The following is a 16,229-nucleotide window of genomic DNA, read 5'->3' on the forward strand; positions in this document are numbered from 1 at the left end:
TTACATTGTTCTTTTGCCAACTAGCTGTGTACTATTGGTCAAGTCACTTTAGTGCACAGAATTTGATTTCCTCATCTATAAGATCAAAGGATTAGACTAGGTCCCCAAACAGAAAACAGGACATGTCTCTTAACTGTCAGCTGAAGGCTCCCCTTTAAAATGGCTGAGATTCCAAGGAAGGAGATGACTTGCCCAACAGTGGCGTCCTGTCCATCCGTGGCCACTGCCAAAAACAGCATCTTACTCCAGTTTCTTTGCTGTCTTATGTTGGGTTCCCTGGTAAACAGTCTCTGAGATGGTCTGAGCGTAGGTGGTTTACTGGAAAATACCCTGGGGATCACCTGATGAAAGGAAAGGGGAACAGGCAAATTGGACAGAGAGAAGATGGTCTACAATGTAGTTGCAACACGGGACTCAGCAAAGTCCATAGGAACTCTGGACCCAAAATGACCCTTCAGAATTGTCCCAAATTGTACCCCCGCCTAAACTAGTCATGGCATGTGGGCTCCCTACTCCCTCAACCTCCCTGTCTTGGAGGAGAGTGATTTCTGAAGAGGCACTGGGCTATGAAATTTCAGTGGCCCAGGGCAGGGACATGTCAGTCCTGAAGGGGCCATGTGGACAGACAAGTAGGGCAGTTATTCTATTCATCTCAAATCTTCTGAAAGTAAGGAAAAAAGGGGGAGAAGCATGATGAGGAAGAGAGAACTGGATTACAGTGAAACACAGCTAGACTAAGAAAATCAATTTTAGTATCCTAAAGCCTTGCTAGGTGTATGACCTTGGCGAAGCTCTTCATTTCTTTGTGCCTCAACCTCTTTGTCTGGAAGGTGTTCTGAGGTCATCTTCGCCACTATAACATCCATAATTCTACCCCGTAATCCATTCTTGGCCAATGTCCCCCTTTTATTACCTACCACAAAGCTTAAAAGTATTCCTAATGGGGAAGGGACATCAAAAATCGCTGGTAGCATTTGAAGTTCATCTTTGTTGAATGTAAAAAGACGATCTTCAGCGACAGCAAAATTTAAATCCACACACTACAGTGAATGCACAGCTATCCCCAGATTAAATTAGATTTGCAGGCAGCATCTTGGGAATTTCAACATTAGATTCAATACAATCACTCAGTTAGTCGTATCTTTATTGCCCATGCTCCCCCTTGTGAGGCAATTTTCCTTATTGGAAGTAAGGCAACACCAACCAATGCATTTAAAAATGATCCTTTTCCTGTTTTTATCAGCCAGTATCAAAGAAATGACTATTTGAAGCACAACCAAGGGGAGGGAATTGGTTTTTTATTGCTCAGTTCATGTTGTTATGGCTTTAGGAATGCAGAAAGACTCCCCAAGGAAATACTGCCTCTCAAAACAAGCTTGCAGGGTAATCAACAGGAGAGGCCTTTCAAGAGAGGGAAAAAAAAATGAGAGAAAAGTATTAAAATATAATTAAATAAGCAAAGTCGATACAAAATAAAAGTAAAAAGTATGCTATTCCGAACAGAAATGTCATTTCTTGAAATTTACTTCAGAGCAGTATACACAATATACATTATCCAAATGAGGCTACATAAATCTTTGTGACCAGCAGAGCAGCTGTTGATCTTTAAAAACAAAAACTAAAAAACAAATATGAATGTTGTCTATGAATCTGCATTGACATCTGGCACTTCAAAATGAAGGTCAGCCAGGCTCATGTCATGCAGAGTAAAATCCCCTCCAGCAGCGAGACATCACATCCATCCATCTGATCTGAACGCTCAAGCAGGAGACACTAAAACACACAGCTGCAGGCAGATACGAACCATGACAGAACAATTCCTTCAGTGCGACCATTCCAAGTCCTTTGCTCACAAGGCAGTTGCCTTCACCTCAAGTTCCAATTCCAAAGGCTCACATCTTGGTCTATTTCCTTCTTCTCTAGCTTGCTTATTATGATGATCCTTTATTGGAAGCTGTTCCTCTAACAGCCATCACGTTATTAAAGAAACAAATAATGCTTTCATTTTTATTGTACTTCTCAAATTCCTTGTAGAAAGATACTGTATTTCTCACCACAGAAAGAAGATAGAAAAAATGGAGTTTGCTCAATTTCTAGAAAGGGTTTTTTACATCTATTCTCATGTATGTGTACATATCCATACACATTACAGGTCAATACTGTAATTTTTTTTCTTATATTGGTTATTCTGCTTCTGATTTTAGCAATGTGGGCAGCTGCAGCTAGAGGCAGAAGATCTACCAGACATTTCCAATCATACCAGACACACACAATATTTTCTATATTTTGTAAAGCAAAAGGAGAAGACCAGAGCTACAAAGCCACATTCGATCAATACAAATTTAACAGGATTCATAAGCCTAAGACTCTCTAACCCAGAGAGAAAACACTGAGCCAAAGAAATAACTATTAATTTAAAGAACAAATGTTTTCTAGATTAATGATTGACTGAAGTTTTCATATAAAACCAATTTCCAAGTCAGATAAAACAAATACTACAAAACAACATAATTTTCAATAAAAAATACATAGTAGATTCTACTCAATACTAATCATTGAAAGTAGTTAAGTCAACAATACTGTAAAGAGGTAAGGTTGAAGAGTCTTCAGCAACTGTCTTCAGCAATGCTTGAAAATATGTATTTCATTTTTCCTTAAATATACAAGCAAAACTATTTTCATCTACAAGAAAATGTACTTATGCTGTTAAAAATAGAGTTCCAAACTAGAATATCCTCAGAAGAAGACATATGTCCGGAGAAACTTCTTTTTACAAGGGTAAAAGGTCCAAGTTTAAGAAAGGTTCCCAGAAAATATGACATAGGGTTTTTTCCTAGACCCAATAAGGATCATGGCTATAGATCCATCCTTATTTATTCATTTAACAAAACTATATTGAGGACCTACTGTGTGAGAAGGGTATAATCATGAGTGTGCACATATGTAAGGATGAGCAAGGAATAAACACAAACGAATAGAAAACAGTAAAAGAAACAAAGATTAAACCAGAGGATAGCGAATGTAAAGTAAAGAAATTAAAGACTAAATGAGTAAGATGATTTCCATTCAACAGTGACAGAACTGCAATGAGTGCTGAACCAACTCATCCTAAAGGGCTTACCCCAGGACCTAAGCACTTCCGAAGACCTCTGTGAAACAGAAAAGCATACAAGACTGAAGAGAATAAATACTCCAGTGATGCTGAGGATGTCAGTTTTAGAGCTGATTCTCTGATCTTCCCAATAGTAAAATAACTTTCTCTTAATGTCCCAAACGGAGTTTTGCAGAGGAGGGAGCCCCTGCTGAGTTGTTTTAACCAGGAAGTGTACTCTAATGAATAACGTCATTTTGTCATGTTCCTTTGTCTTACAGTAATTCCCTCTGCATTCTCATAATAATTTACCACTTCGAAGCTGCACTTCTGGGTTGTGGCTGGGTGTTTTGAGATGACCGACAAGGACCCAGACTTCTCTATTCCTAGTAGAGCTGCAAAAGTGATGAAAGGATCCCCATTTTGCTTCGCAGGTCCCTATTTTCATCTGCCAAGACCTCAGCTTCCTCACCTATAAACTGACAATAATGATAGATACCCTTCCCACCATTCCGGTAATGATAAATGAGATTAATTTCTGAAATGTGTTAAAATTTACAAAGCAATTTCATAGACATAATCATGGAGAAACCTGCCAGGGACTGGCATATCCCAACATATGTTGGGATAACTCCCCATAGCATCTGCTATTTAAAATCTATACCTTTGAAACCAGAGGAAAATATAAGGTATAAACTCTCAGCTATTTAGAATGGAAGTTAAAAGTGTATACTCTTCTCAGCCCTCCATGAGCTTTTGGTTGTGTGTAGGCACAAAGGCTACCCCAGGTAAAGGGCTGTCTCTGCAAAAAGATCAATTAAAAGTTAATAATAGTGTCCTGGAGCACCTGGAGGACAGCCTCTCAGCTCTACTTTCACTCTGTGGACTCTAAAGAATGTGCTCATCATTTTATATGCGAAAGTTATTACAGACACTGGATAGCCTGCCAATTTGTCAGCAGATTGTTGCCTAATGAGCAGTTAATTCGTCCTCTGGAAAGCCAGCAAAATGAGTTACAAGTTTCCCTCAGAAGATGCCTTTCATTTTTGATCACCTAGTCCATAAAACTGTCATTGGGAGGGGGCCACTTCTCAGTCACTGCAACTCTTTTAAACACACAAACAAAACAAAGATTGGAAAAGATTTGGGCTGCGGCCAAAATGATGGTGTTGGGCAGGGTGAGAAGGGGCGTGGTCTCCAGAGCGAACAAGGGGAAGTCGGGTGTGACTCAGCCAGGAACCAGCTGTGTGCCCTGGGTAGGGAGTTGGCGTCTAAGCTTCCGTGTAGGTAACTGTAAAGTGGGACTGATCGTCGGTGCCAGCCTTATTGGCTGTCCTTAGCATTACATGAATGACTGTGAGTAAGGTGCCCTAGAAGGAAGTGGCACCCAGTGCTCAATAACTGCTAGCTATTATTATTTAAATGATTGAAAATGGAATAATCTTGGCAACAATCAGGCCTACCAAATATCTATTAATAATCATTTCTGTCTCATAAGTTTTCTGTCTAGTAAAAGAGAGTCAGCTGGGCACAGTAGCTTACACTTGTAATCCCAGTACTTTGGGAGGCTGAGGTGGGCGGACTGCCCGAGGTCAGGAGTTCGAGACCAGTCTGGCTAACAAGGTGAAACCTCGTCTCTACTAAAAATACAAAAGAAAAAAGACACACACCGGGCATGGTGGCAAGTGTCTGTAATCTCAGCTACTCCAGAGGCTGAGGCAGGGAAATTGATTGAACCAGGGAGGTGGAGATTACAGTGAGGTGAGATCGCACCACTGCACTCCAGCCTGGGTGACAGAGAGAGACTCCGTCTTGGGAAAAAAAAAAAAAAGTTACGTAGAACATCGATTTTTCTTCTTTTTACATTAGAGGACAATTGATGCTGTAATTCCCATTCCCCCTGAATTTGTCCTCTTCTTTCCTCTCCTTATTCTGATGTTCTTTCTTCCTCCCTTCCCTGCATACCTTCTTCTTCTTCCTGGGGTCTGAGTTACCACTTACAGCTGGAACATGTAAGATCTGGTCTTGGTCTTGGACTTAACCAAGATACTTGGCACTATTTGACCCCAGTACTCAATAGAACCAAAAGGTTCAACTACACATATAAGTAGACTTTTCCTGACTTCTCTACCTTGCCAAAAAGTGGCTTACTTGTATCAAAGGGCCAATCCACAAATATCAGAGAAATCCCTGAAATTTTTCTCTAGAAATTTTGACTCCCTTTCCGCTGCGACATCTGCATAGAAACTGCAGCAAAGGAATTTACCACAGAAAGGGTAGCAAACAAAAAATGTTTTAATAACATTTCTACACATTGCTCAAGGCTTCTACAGTTACAATTATGAGTTCACGCAGTGTTAACAACTGTTTTTCATTTTGTTACTGGTTTAAGAATTTAAAGAGGAATTGATAGAATGAGCACATGTAATTCACAACCTACTAGAGATCTGCAGTTCCAGAAACAGTCTACACTTCTTCAACTATGGAACGGAGAAAATATTGACCATGTGCTTGTTTTCCATTCCCCAGGAAAATTCAGAGATGGTCAGTTTATTCATGTCAAAAGTTTTAAAGCTGTTCCTCTTTGGGGTATTAACTAGCACTTTTTAAAAGTATCTCCCCACCAGCTTCCACTGTCCTTCACTGCAGTACATGGCTGGGGAAGCACCCAGGCGGGCCAGGTTTTTTTCTACCCCCTTTTTGAAACATACCATGGTCCTCAATTACCATGGAACCCACAGGAATCACCTTCCATGAACTAAGCCATGTGAGAAATGGAACATGATGGTTTTGGGGATAACCAGGGAGAATCTCTAAACAAAATATTTAGTTTTTCCCAAGAGCCTACGCTCCACTTCCTCCCAGCTACTCACTTTTTTTTCCTTTGGTTTTGGGGTTTTGTTTTTAGAAAACAGGCACATCTTTTAGACATTTCAGGAATTAAAGACAAGATTGTCATTACTTAGAGGGTAACTCAATTCTTAGGCACACATCCCACTTCTCACTCGTGTCCACATTTATCATAGAAGTAGAGTCTTTCTGTGAATCAGGACGATTATCATCATCTTGTTTGGAAATCACTGGCCTCCATGCCTAGCTTCTCAATTAGACTCTGAACTTCCTTAGAGAACATCTTATTGTATCCAGAGATTAATGCAGTAAGAGATGAAAAGAGGAGGTCTGAATTTCTGTAGCTATAGCAGGAATTAAAAAAAAAAAAAAAAAAGCTACATTTTGAGGATGTTCTGCCAACACAGATTTTATTACCAGGTGGAAGAACTGCCGTTCTGCCCCTCCCAGAAGACCCTGTGCTGTACCAAAGTGCCTCAGAGCTCCCTGAAAAAGACGCTCTGTTTGTGGGCTTCTAGTCAATTTGTAGCTTCTAATCAAATAACATCAATTCAAAGTCTTATCTCAAAGTGAAAAAATTTATTCAAGTCATTCACTATAAACACAATTAAGGGTCTTGCTTCAATTTTAGTAGATCTACATGTTTTAGGGCAGTAATGAAAGTAACAAAAACACTGTAAGTTTAGTTGGTATCCATTACTGCACTCAAAACAGGAAGTCATTTATCAAATCCAATTTTTGGTGCAGGTTATATCCCACTAAAGGCAAGGAAATAAAGTCAGTATATTTTCAAATTAATAATTAAATACATTTAGATAGCTATAAACACATATGTATAATATACTCACATGCATAATTAACCCAGAAAAAGTGAGGGAAGTATTTCCTAATCACTAATTAAAATGATAGAGAAGTACTGATGAGAAAAAGTAGCAACAGGAGTTAGAACCAAATAATTATCCTTCATCAAACATAATCACATGTGACAGAATGTTTCCTGGGGAATGTGGTTTAGGGTCAGATAGTTGATCTCCTTACTCAATGCAGAAAATCTCTAGCACAACCTCCTCCACTGCGATTACTACCTTCCCATGTGAGAGGGCCCATTCTTCCTTAGGTAGCCCAGCTATGATTTGGGCGGCTCTCATCATCAGACAGATCTTCCTTAGACTGAACCAAATCTAACTTCTTGTAACTTACATATATTCTTTGTTCAGCACACCGAAGTCTAATTTTCATCATGACAGCTCTTCAGATGTTATTTTCTAAGATACAGACAATGTCCTGACTTAGAATTTTTTGAACTTTACCATAGTGCAAAAGCCCATGCATGAGTAGAACCTGTACTCTGAATACCCATACAACCATTCTGTTTTTCATTTCAGTACGGCATTCAATAAATTACACAAGATCTTCAGCACTTCATTATAAAACAAACTTGATGTTAGATGTTTTACCCAAGTGAAGGCTAGTGTAGGTTTTCTGAGAATATTTAAGGTAGGCCAAGCTAAGCTACGCTGTTAGGTGGGTTAAGCGTATTAAATGCATTTTTGACTTAAGATATATATATATTTTTTGAGATGGGGTCTCGCTGTTGTTGGAGGGCAATGGTGTAATCTTGGCTCACTGCAACCTCCACCTCCGAAGTTCAAATGATTCTCCTGCCTAAGCTTCCTGAGTAGCTAGGATTACAGGTGCTCACCATCACACCCAGCTAATTTTTGTATTTTTAGTAGAGATGGGATTTCACCATGTTGGCCATGCTAGTCTCAAACTACTCATCTCAGGTCACCTACCCACCTCGGCCTCCCAAAGTCCTGGGATTATAGGAGTGAGCCACCGCGCCCAGCCTGATGTAAGACATTTTTGACTTAGGATAATTTATTGGGACATAAACCCATCATAAGTTGAGGAGCATCTGCATGTAAGTATATAAACTTCATTTATTCCCTTTATCCATTCAAGAAATTTATTCACTCTGGATTTTATTTCAGATGCTGTCACATATTTTAATACATCCCTACATCCATCTTAAAATGCATAATACCTAGAAGGTTCTACCAAACAGCCAGGCAAAGTTGTCTAAGCAGCTCCCAGAGATACCACTGGATATGGCCTCAGGACAAAAGGGATTCTTAATACTCAAAATCAATCCAGAATTCATTCTATTTCAAAAGGTAGAGACAGTTAAGACAGTTTATGTGAATTGATTTCCAAGTAAAAAGAAAAGCTATCTCTATTTTCTGTTTTGTTTTAAATCTACAAAAAGATTCCCCAAAATCTCAAAAAACATCTTATCATTGTCAGACCAAAGATGGTATTGTTAGCTGCACTAATGTTTTTATTTGAACCTAATAGTGGAACAGAATCATTTATCTCTGACTTCCATCAGAATGAAATTAGTCGCTAGAGGCAAAAGATGAACACCTATGTCTAACTCAGAACTAGGGTGATTTTTTTGAGATCTTTAGGCCAATATGCACATATCCAGCAAGTCAGGCAGCATCCAGTAGTCAAAGCAATAATAGGATATTACCTTAGAAGAGAATGCCCTGGGCCTTCTCCTCCCTTCCCCTTAAATGAAATCACAAATTATATATTATAAGTGGATGAAACATATTAGCAAAGAATCTAGTATGCACAGTGGCCAGACTGACTCTGTTGCATTATTAATAGCTGACTATAGAAGGCTGATAATGTTATACTTTGCAAAAAATGATAAATGTATGCCCTCAAACATTGCAAAGGAGTGAATGTTTGTGCCCTCCCAAAATTCCCATGCTGAATCTCTAATCCCAATGTGATAGCATCTGGAGGTGGGGCCTGTGGGAGGTAATTAGGTCATAAGGGTAGAACCCTGATCAATAAGATTAGTGCCCTTAAAAGAAGAGGCCAGATGTGGAGAAATAGGAACACTCTTACACTGTTGGGGGGAGTGTAAATTAGTTCAACCATTGTGGAAGACAGTGTGGCGATTTCTCAAGGATCTAGAAAGAAATTCCATTTGACCCAGCAATCCCATTACTGGGTATATATCCAAAGAACAATAAATCATTCTACTATAAAGACATGCACACATATGTTCATTGCAGCCCTGTTTATAATCTCAAAAACCTGGAACCAACCCAAATGCCCATCAATGACAGACTGGACAAAGAAAATGTGGCACATATACACCATGGAATACTATGTAGCCATAAAACAATGAATTCGTGTCCTTTGTAGGGACTTGGATGAATCTGGAAACCATCATTCACAGCAAACTGACGCAAGAACAGAAAACCAAACACCACATGTTCTCACTCATAGGAGGGTGTTGAACAATGAGAACACGTGGACTCAGGGAGAGGAGCATCACACACTGGGGGCAGTGATGGAGGGTAGGAGAGGGACAGTTGGCGGTAAGAAGGGTGGGAAGGGATAACATGGGGAGAAATGCCAGATATAGTATGCACCTATGCAACAACCCTGCATGACCTGCACATGTACCCCAGAACCTAAAGTAAAATTAAAAAAAAAAAAAAAAAAAAGAGTCCAGAGAGTTACCTTGCTCTCTTTCCCTCATGCCATACAATAATGCAACGAGAAGGCAGCTATCTGCAATTCAGAAGAGGGCCCTCCCCAGAACCTGTTCTTGCTGGAACCCTGATCTCAGAACTCCAGCTTCTAGAACAGTAAGAAATCAATTTCTGTTGTGAATAAGTAACCTGCTCATGGTACTTTGTCATAGGAGCTTGAACTGTCTAAGACAAGCATAAACTGTACAGAAGTCCCCCTTATCCAGTTTTACTGTTCAGTTTTAGCAACCCATGTAGTCAAAAAACAGTAAATAAACACTTCCAGAAATAGACAACTTCTAAGTTTTACATTTTGAGTTCTTTCCAAGCAGCATGATGAAATCTCACACCTTCCTAGGAAGTCCAGCATCTCCACACTGTAGCCACTTCCTGCTCTGGAGCCACAGAGTAGCCATCTCGGTGATCAAATTGACTGTGCAGGTACTGCAGTGCTTATGTCCGAGTCACCCGTGTTCTACTTCATAATGGCCTCAAAGTACAAGAGGAATGCTGCTGGCAATTCAAATATGCCAAGAAGCCACAAATGGCTTCCTTTAAGTGCAAAGTTGAAAGCTCTTAAGGAAAGAAAAAAAAAAGCTGTATGCTGAGGCTGCTAAGATCTACATAAGAACGAATATTCTATCCATAAAACTGTAAAAGAAAAAAGAAATTCCTGCTAGTTTTGCTGTCTGACCTCAAACTGTAAAAGTTGGAGCCACCATTCGTGATAAGTGCTTAAGTAAGATGGAATTAAATTTGAGGGTGGAAGAAATGTACAGAAAGGTTCCAACTGACAGCAATCAGGTTTAGTGCTCTCCAAGTTTTAGGCATCCACTGGGGTGTTTAGAATGCAACCACAGGGGATGGGGGGTGGACACTGTATGCCCCTCGGTTTAACACAGTGATTAAAAGTAGCAGCTGGCATGCTACCTGACTCCTAAAGCTCAGCCCATCATGTCCTTCAGGTCTTGGTCTAAATGCCAACATTTCAGTAAGGCCCATGGTGCCTGCTCTAATTAAAATATAATACCCTCTACCCACACTCCCAATCATCTTAATCTGACAATTATCTTTATTCGGGGACGTTAGCCTCTTGTAATGTACCACACGGTTTATGGAATTACTGTGTGTGTGTGTGTCCGCTGTTCATTTCCCTTCCTCCCAACACATAAGCACACACACACAAGCGTTTACAAAGGACAAGGACAGGACCTTCATATGTTAACTGACTTATTCCAAGAATCTAAGAGTCCTGGGCACATAGTGGGGAAGTAAAAAGTTAACACACATTTAAGTTGAATGAATGAATAAGTGACTCTGAGCTTAGATAGAGCTGACCCTGAGTCCCCATTCAGCTTACACCTACTGAATGACCTTGGGAAAATTACCATCCTCTCTGGTCCTGTGTTTCCTCATCGGTAAACGTGCAATCTACAAGTATCTACCCCATAAGATCCTTGTGAGGATGAAATGGATCACTGCACAGCAAGTGCTTAGAATTATGCCTGGACATAGAAAGTTTTCAAGAAACATTAGCTGTCATTGTTATTATAATTTCAAGATATGTTTCCTGAAACGGTGATGAACTTGTGAATATTTACGCTCTCAAACAACTGGCTCTCCTCATATCTGACAGCACCCGTCAGTGCTGAGACGGTGAAAGAAACTGCCCTTGGTAGAGCAGCAGAGTTACCAAGGATCTCACTCCTTCCCTATGGTCTCTCATCAGCCCCAATTCAACAATATCCTGGACTTTGCAAAGAAGCTGTCAACAGTGCACGTGCTACTGCCTCTGACCTGCTGAAGCAGAATAAACAAAACATTGAAACCACCGAGTAAGTGATGGTGAGGCTCAGAAACCTTAAAAGGCAGAGAGAGCAGCTTCTCTCTTGAACAGAAATTGGACTTAACTGGAGTCAAAGCTAATGGTTCTAATGACTTTGAAGCACCCCAATTTATTCTCCAGATTTCTACACATGGACTTGCACTTTACGAAAGAAGATACACACACACACACACACACACACACACACACAGCCCTCCATAAAAGATTTTACCAAACCATACTAATCACATAGCCATTAGCTTTATCCCTAGAGCAAAATCCAAGTCTCTCGAATAGCAACAGGATATGAGGCTGCAAATTAGACCAATAACCTGAATATTCACTAAAGATTTGGGAAAACAAAACCCATTATTGATCTACCCATACCTTTGATCTATAGGGGAAAGCAAGAATTTCAGGACTGGTTGAGTTAGAGGAAGAGGTGGGAGTTTGTGAGGAAGATAGAGATGAGAGATCAAAAAGGATAACAAAAGAGGGAGGAGTACTGACTGGTTTCTCAGTAAAAATAGTCTTACCTTCCCTGTTAGTTATGTCTTCTTAAAGTTAATCTCTATGACGTGGTCCCTTATGGCATTATAAGAGCAAAATGAAATGAATGACTACGCATTCAAGGAACAGACAACAACAAGCAATGTCAATAAGAAATTTCTCTCTTCACTCTAGAGAACAAACACCCCTGGAGTTGATGCTGTAATTATATATTTTTTCCGAGTCAGTGCTCTGTACTCTACCCAGTAAGTTCTCTGAACTTTACCATGCCTGTGATAAGTGGAGAAGTTGCATTTTTGACAAGCCCCCAGGTGATGTGGATAGTGCTAGTCCTTGGAATACACTGAGTTGGAAGCTGATGCCCCATTACATCTGCTAAGGTAAGCCTCATGAATAATTGTTTTTAAAGAAAAGATATTTTCCAAGAGCAGGAGAAAATAAGATTACCAAGAGAATACTCATGTTTTTAAAGCTCTAATAATTCAACAATATTTGTAATACTCAACAAACATTTGCATAGTGAGGTCAACTGCCATTAAGAAGTAAAATATACTTAAGTTGCAGATTTTTGAAATATACGCGAACACCAATATTTTATAGCCAAGTAATCTGTTAAAAGAAAAACTTCAGCTGAATTAAATTTAAGGGAATTTAACTGAGCAATGAACAATTTGTGAATCAGGCAGCCCCCAGAATCACAGTGGATTCAGAGAGACTCCAGCACAGGCACGTGGTGGAAGAAGATTTACAGACAAAAAAAAAAAGGAAATGACATACAGAATCAGAAGTGAGGTACAGGAACAGCTGGATCGGTTACAGGTTGGCGTTTGTCTTGTTTGAACACTCAGCAGTGTAAGTGATTGAATTACAGCTGCTGGGATGGGCCACGACGCAGCTATTGAGTTTTTTTGTTTGTTTATTTTGTTTTGGTTTTTGAGACCGAATCTTACTCTGTTGCCCAGGATGGAGTGCAGTGGCCTGATCTCTGCTCACTGCAACCTCCACCTCCCAGGTTCAAGCGATTCTTGTGCCTCAGCCTCCCGAGTGGCTGGGATTACAGGCACTCGACAGCACGCATGGATAATCTTTGTATTTTTAGGAGAGATGGGGTTTCATCATGTTGGCCAGGCTGGTCTTGAATTCCTGACCTCAACTAATCCACCCGCCTAGGCCTCCCAAAGTGGTGGAATTATAGGCGTGAGCCACTACACCCAACCTCAGCTATTGTTACAGGTGCATACTCCTAAATTAGATTTTCAATCTTATCTACCTATTAAGTTAGGCTTCAGTTCATCCACAAGGACTCAAATATAGAAGTAGAGAGTCCTTCTCAACCCATATTTAGTTTGCTTTAATAAATCTCTCACTGTATTTTATTGGTATGCACTCATGGATAATTTCCTCCTTATGTTCGAGATAAACCATAAAGAAAATGTACTAACTCTATAAAATTGTCTTCATTTTCAGTCGCCTTTGATAATAAAGATACTCTGTCTAGGGGTTGCTTTTACTTTCTTTGAAATGTAACATTTTAATTAAGAAAGATGGCACAGACACACCTGAGCCCAGCAGATTATTTGCATAGATTTTACGATGGAATAACAAAGTTGACCATAACCCATTACATATATTATAACCCTACTTAGGAGGAGCCACCATATAGCTGGGGCTTGGAGAAAAAAAAAGAAGGTCATGTTACTTCTATTTATGTTTTCCTCACCTGTAACAGAGGAATCTCGATGCATTTGAAGAGTGTTGATGAAAACTAAACACAGTGTGTACCTCTAGACAAAACTCACAGTCACCTTGTAAAGCCTCCTATTGGTCCTCTTTAATCAGCTGAGCACAAGAGGTTTTTCCTATAAAAAGTCCACAGTGCATCTAAATCTGATCCCAGTAAAATTTCACTTCAACTGAAGTGAAAATGCAGAGGTAGCATTTAAGGATAACAGCTGGAGAACATTAGTTCCCTGTCTCTCCTTTTCTCTCCCAAGGGCTGAAAATTCTGCTGTTCAGACAGGAAGTCGTCGTATACCACACACTGCACAATACGAGAAAGCTGGGATATAAGAACAAGTTGCAGAGGATTAGAAAGGCTGCGGGGTGGGGGTGGGGAGGGTGCAGGGGGCTGTTCAAGAAAGAACTCATAGCAGTGATTCTATATACCTCTTGGGCTGTCTTTTTCCCCGAGTGTTCAACTAGCATACACCCAGAGTTGACAAGCACATGCTACAATCATGTCCTGAAAGCTTTTTAATAATTCAGAGTAAGAAGGCTTGATCACTTATTTTTCTGCACATTTTTATAATATTAACTCTAAGACGTCTTGGGGAGTGTCCCAGAGTCTCCAATGATCTTTTCTGGCATACTTTCACATTTGCTATCTAAAAAGTCAGCCTTTAACTTAAAAAAAAAAAAATTGTCAAAAAAACCTCATATCACTGACTAAGATAAGGAAATATACATATATAGATACACACACACACACACATATATGGAAGTCAAAACATGATATCTCGAAAAAGGATGACTTAAACAAAAGGTTTTTTTGTGGGTATGGTTTTTGTAGGGTGGGTTTCTACTGTAATTTCACAAAGCTGCTGAGAAACGAGGAGAGACACCCACATTCCGTGGCTACAGCTCAAAGTTTCGAACAGGATGATAAGAGTTTCCTCCAGGCCACAGGCTGAATAGCTAGCCTGCATTCCTACCAGTCTGCAAGCGCTAGCCCCTCCTTTGTAACCAACTGTCCTCTGGGGGTGGGCTGTAAAACAGACCCAGTCTCTTCCACTCCTCTCCAGCCAAGCCCCCTAGACACAAACCTTCTTAACTTTTGAACTGCAAAAAATGCCTTTGCCTTATGCATATCAGGGGCTAGCTGTTAACTGGGATACCACGCTAGGGTTTTATGTATAGTGGGAGGAAGGAGGAGGGAGGAGGGAGAAACCAACCCAGACATCCATCATCCTTTTAGGAGTAGGTGGAGTTTAAAGTTTCCCCAACTTCCAAGTTCCCACTTGACAGGCAATATTTCTGTGCAATTTCCAGCCCCACGTAACAGATGGTCCTTTGCCCGTCTCGAGCCCCGAGAGAGCCCAGACAAAGCCCCCAACCACTCCACGCCTCGCAGGACTGATAGGTGCTTAGTTTCACGAAGCTGTCAGAGCAGGGGGCAGCGAGCAAAGAATGGAAACTTCTCCTTCCAGAAGTTTTTCCTGCTACAGTAGAGTACAGGGGGGCTGGAACACAAAGGACCGAGAAAGTTTTCAAGGAGTTATTTTTCAAAAACGTCTTCCGCCATCTGCCAAACCATCATCTCCTAAACCACAGATGCCCAAGGAAGAAAGGTTGAGGCACATGTGCTCCGAAACACAGCAGAGATGGAACTTAAGCCTTCCCAAAGCCAAACTGGGAAGTTGCTTAAAGAGACCTCCCTTTGGAAAAGCATCCTCTGGGCGCCTGACCTACTCATTGGTCACTCAGTGCCAACGGCGAAGGTGGTGACCCAGACAGGGTGCCAAACGGGGGTGCGTCACCGCCGCGGGCGAGAACCTCTCTTCCCAGCCCGGAGGGCGACGGAAAGAGGAGTAGGAGGGACGCGATCTGGGAGCCTAAGGACGGGCGGCCCACTCACCCTCACTGCCGTACTGTTTGCCATTGTTCGCGCCCATCCTGTCGCCGTCATGCCCGCCGTCTCCCGGGACACTCCATCGCTGCGGCGCACCTCCTGCGCGCTCGGCCCGAGGAAAGCCCTCCGGACAGGACCGTTAGCTGCACATCCCCCCACGCTCCAGGGCCGACCTCCGGCCAGGGGAGGTCCCCGCACTCCAGTGGGAGGGGGCGCTCCGTCCACTCCTGGCACCCCCGGTGGCTCCAGGCGGGGCCAGGCACAGCCGCAGCACTTAGAATCTGCGCTGATGGCCCGCGGGCGCAGCCCCGCGCTCAGCCCGCTTCCCGGGGCCGCCCAGAGGCTCACCGCGCCGCCGCCGCGGGGTCCCCATCCGCCCGCCCCGATTCCCTCCGGTGGGCGCTGAGCCGGGCGGGCGCCGGGGCTCCCAGGCTCGGCCGCGTCCTTCGGGTGCCCCTGCGCTCCCGCGGCTTCCCCGGGGAGGGCGCGGCGGCCACTTGTTGCGGGTGCCCGGAGCGAGCGAAGACTGGCGGCCCGACGCAGCTCGCCCGCGGGCCGGACTTTTGTTAGCGCCAGGCGCCTCCTCTCGCCGCCCAGCGTCAATCACAGCTGGAGCCCCGGGGAGGAAGGCCGGCCCGGAGATGCGCGGCCTTTTAAAGGGACAGTGCGCCTTTTCGGGGCTCCGGCTCCCGGCCCCAGCCTGTCACCGGCTCTGCGGGCCACCCGCGAGCCCTTCGGAGCGAAGCAACGTCCCGCTGGCTGTTTTAC

General features: G+C 42.3%; 1 protein-coding gene across 1 annotated transcript in view; it reads right to left on the reverse strand.

The window, feature by feature from the left end:
- The window catches only part of FBXL7 (F-box and leucine rich repeat protein 7), a 418,014-nt gene extending 402,014 nt beyond the window's left edge, over nt 1–16,000 (reverse strand). The window contains exon 1 of the mRNA XM_035291754.3: nt 15,468–16,000. Within this exon, the coding sequence (XP_035147645.1) occupies nt 15,468–15,504 (37 nt within the window). The 5' untranslated portion in view covers nt 15,505–16,000. The remainder of the gene's footprint in view (nt 1–15,467) is intronic.
- Between the last annotated feature and the right edge of the window lie 229 nt (nt 16,001–16,229).

Source organism: Callithrix jacchus, chromosome 2 (assembly GCF_049354715.1).
Source record: "Callithrix jacchus isolate 240 chromosome 2, calJac240_pri, whole genome shotgun sequence".
Taxonomy (NCBI): domain Eukaryota; kingdom Metazoa; phylum Chordata; class Mammalia; order Primates; family Cebidae; genus Callithrix; species Callithrix jacchus.